Source organism: Gracilinanus agilis, chromosome 4 (assembly GCF_016433145.1).
Source record: "Gracilinanus agilis isolate LMUSP501 chromosome 4, AgileGrace, whole genome shotgun sequence".
NCBI classification, from domain to species: Eukaryota; Metazoa; Chordata; class Mammalia; order Didelphimorphia; family Didelphidae; genus Gracilinanus; species Gracilinanus agilis.
Window position 1 is genome coordinate 360,414,307 of NC_058133.1, and position 3,865 is coordinate 360,418,171.

The 3,865-nt window shown below is 44.8% G+C and overlaps 1 protein-coding gene across 1 annotated transcript; it reads left to right on the top strand.

The window, feature by feature from the left end:
• Positions 1-1,268: 1,268 nt before the first annotated feature.
• GPR6 (G protein-coupled receptor 6) lies at positions 1,269-2,348 on the top strand. Its single transcript, XM_044675985.1, has one exon. The coding sequence runs from the start codon at positions 1,269-1,271 to the stop codon at positions 2,346-2,348; it is 1,080 nt and encodes a 359-aa protein (XP_044531920.1).
• The last annotated feature ends 1,517 nt before the right edge of the window (positions 2,349-3,865 follow it).

Sequence of the window (3,865 nt, forward strand, 5' to 3'; positions counted from 1 at the left end):
GTTCTTTCTTTCAGCTACCTCTCCCTTCACCTCGCCTTCACCACCACAGAGTTTCAGTTGCCTCCTTGTTCTTCTTTCTTTTTGTTCCTTCCTTATTGTTTTTAAGCTATGAGTACTCCCAATTGACTGGGAGTGATTGGTTGTTCCTTCCTTATTGTTTTTAAGCTATTAGTACTCCCAATTGACCCTGTCAATCCACAACCTCCCTCCCTTATTTCTTCCTCTCTTCTCATTCCTGGAGGTTCTTGGAACATCTGCTCTTTAAACCAGGGCGAATGCTGTTGCTTTCCCCAATCCCTGAACCTACTGTTATGCTTCTGGAAGGAGGCGGGAGAAAAGAGTTGGGGGCGCGGCCAAGAGACCAAACTGCACCTCTCAGATCCAAAGCTCTGTTCCTTGACGTCACAGAGACTTGTCTGTCAGCCTCCTGGAGGGCAATCTCTCTCACTCTCCCTTTCTCTCTCCTATCTCTCACTCACACAGAGAGAGCGAGAAGCAAAGCAAAACAGCTACGACCACTTTGGGCTCAGGCTAGCGTTACCTCATGCTCACACACTGACCCAGCAAGACGAGCACCCTCTGAACCGTCAGCAGGAGCTTCAGACGACTTTTGTGAGAACAGTCTCCATGCAAAGAGAGCTTCCACATCTGTAACTTGCCCAGGTGAGTGTCCAAGCCCTTTTGGGAGCGTTTAGGAAGGTGGGCTAGGAGATGAGTGCCATGCATCAATGCAGATCTCCTCTGCCACCTTTGATCCGGTTCCTCCAGAAATCTGAGAAGGAAAACCAGGCTTTCCATTTGGTTTCTCAGCTTCGGAGCTTGGATCTTCCTTTGTAGTGCAGTCAGAAACTTTGCTCGTCAGCACCAAGGACAGCGACCCGCTACCCACAGAGCTTGTGCTTTGTTTTTAGCTGGCAAAAGTGGGAAAGACACCAGCTTATTTTAACAATCCTCCAGCCTCTCGCATGTATACGTCTACACGTGTATATACTATATGTATATTTGCGCGCGCACACGTGATTAGTATATGTGCATGTGAGCGGGAACACTATCGGTTTTCATGAGTAAATGAAAAAATGTACTGTATAAGTGCACATTTTCTCAGAGATATGGGCATGTCCTCTCTCCCTCTCTGTTCTGGGGTTTGAGGGTGGGATGTGTTGGGGCTAAGAGAGCCACTCCGCCTGGCGGAAGTTGCTAGGGCTTCTGATCTGCACCCTTGACACTCATCTTTTCCCCTTCGGTTCAGGCTACAGCTCCGGGCCAGTATGAATGTGAGTGCCACCTCCCTAAATGACTCCCGGGCTGTGGATGCAACAGCGGTTGCTGTGGAAGGAGCAGCGACAGCCGCAGCATCTGACCCAACTCGGTGGTTGCCCCCCGGGAATGCAGCGCTGGGCAGTGGCACCAATGGGTCCCTGGAGCTCTCATCGCAGTTGCCAGCGGGGTCACCTGGGCTACTTTTGTCGGCCATCAACCCTTGGGATGTGATGCTGTGCGTGTCCGGCACTGTGATCGCTGGCGAGAACGCACTGGTGGTAGCCATCATCTCCTCCACTCCAGCGCTGCGCACTCCTATGTTCGTGCTGGTGGGGAGCCTGGCCACAGCTGACCTGCTGGCGGGCTGCGGGCTCATTCTCAACTTCGTGTTTCAGTATGTGATTCCTTCTGAGACCGTTAGCCTGCTCACGGTTGGTTTCCTTGTGTCCTCCTTCACTGCCTCAGTCAGCAGCCTATTGGCCATCACTGTGGACCGCTACCTGTCGCTCTATAACGCTCTCACTTACTACTCTGAGCGGACCCTCCTATGTGTCCATCTCATGCTGGCAGTGACCTGGGGGGTGTCACTGTGCCTGGGGCTCCTGCCAGTGCTTGGCTGGAACTGCCTGGCTGATCGTGCCTCCTGCAGTGTGGTCCGGCCGCTCACTCGCAGCCACGTGGCACTGCTGTCCACTTCCTTCTTCGTGGTCTTCGCCATCATGCTGCACCTTTATGCTCGCATCTGCAAGGTGGTTTGCCGCCACGCTCACCAGATCGCTCTGCAGCAGCATTTCCTGGCCCCTCCTCATTACGTAGCCACCAGAAAGGGGGTCAGCACTCTGGCCATAGTCCTTGGGACTTTTGGAGCCAGCTGGCTTCCTTTCGCCATCTACTGCGTGGTGGGCAGTCATGAATATCCTTCCGTGTACACTTATGCCACCTTGCTCCCTGCCACCTACAACTCCATGATTAACCCCATCATCTATGCCTACAGGAACCAGGAGATCCAGAGGTCCATGTGGCTCCTGTTCTGTGGTTGTTTCCAGTCCAAAGTGCACTTCCGCTCTAGGTCCCCCAGTGACGTGTGAAAGGGCCCTCTCTCCTTCCTCCCAGCCCTACACAAATGGACAATATTGGTGAACTACACAGTGCCTGTTGATGAATTTCTAGACCCATTAGTGTGAACGTCTATGAAAAAAAAATTTCCAAACCTAAACCAACACAAAAGCTCACCAAGAAAACATGCTTCAGGTTAGCACTTTATATATACAGTGTATATATTCGTGTAGATATATATACAAATATTTGTATCTTCTGAAAGTCTTCAGGGTATTGAGCTTACAATTCTGTGAAAAAAATGTGGTTGTATACCAAAATTGTACATCACATTTGTGAAGTGAAGACATTCCAATACTGCTTAATTATAGCACTTTATTTTCTAGCTGCTGAACTGCCAAAACAGTGTTGCTATGTTTGAAAGCAGGGGAAAGTAAAATGTTGTATTTTTGTTGTATGTGATAGTATATTTTGCTGCACACACATCGATAAATTACAACATATTTTGTACACAAATAAATACATCAAATGTGTATTTGTGTATGTGTCTAATTGCAAACCCAACATTTTAAATCTGATTCATTAAAGTATTTTAAAAAGCTTGGTACTGTAGTCTTCCATCTAATGATTTAAAAAAAAAACACCATAAATGACCATTGAGTACTGACACTTTTATTTTTTTTCCTTAATCTAATTATGATAGATAAAATCAAACAACTCAGCTTTTAATAATGTCGTGGAATCTCAGAGTTGGAAAGAACATTTAAGATTACTTCGTCTAATTCCTACTAGATTTAAGGAATTACATCTACAATATCCCAGACAGATGGTTATCCAGCTACCCTTTGGCAACTTCCTCCTGATAGAAGAAATCCGCTCTTTTCCAGGACAGCAAGATAGCCATTCAAATATTTGAGGACAGCTTTTATGTATGAACTCTCTATCTTCTTACATACACAATTGACAACATGACTTTTTCCTCTAAATGATCTTTGAATAGTTGAAAAAGGGATACTTAGAATTATTAAGCCTTCTGTGGTTGTTGACTACGTTCTTAATTGTGGAGTATAGTGACAAGCCAATGAAAACCAAGACACAAACATCAACACTTTCTTCTCTCATGTAGTTGCTATCTTCTAATTTGAATGGGGAAACTTTAGTTTTTAAAATCCATATTGATTTAATAGAGTAATGATAACAAAATCCTAAAAGAGTAGATTGTTCAACTTTGGAAAACAAATCAATTATTCTAGGTCAAGATTCCAAGGTATTATTTAGTGTACTAGATAAAAATGGTAGAAACGGGGGATATGCAGTTATGGCAATTAACAGCACACTAAGTATAAAACACTTTAAACCATAGTACATTCATGATTTCTAAAATTATTCTAATACCATGTTTAGTATAAATTACTTTCAAATGACTACCCCTCTTCTTACCAAGAAAGTCTAAAAGATAATGAGAATTTTTTTAACTTAAAAACAATTCTGAGCTGCTTGAAAGAAATATACCTGTGCAAATTCAAGGAATCTTGGATGTTACTAAACT

Bases quoted from the DNA above. Each gene is read 5' to 3' on its own strand.
- GPR6 (XM_044675985.1), top strand. From the start codon at position 1,269: ATGAATGTGAGTGCCACCTCCCTAAATGACTCCCGGGCTGTGGATGCA.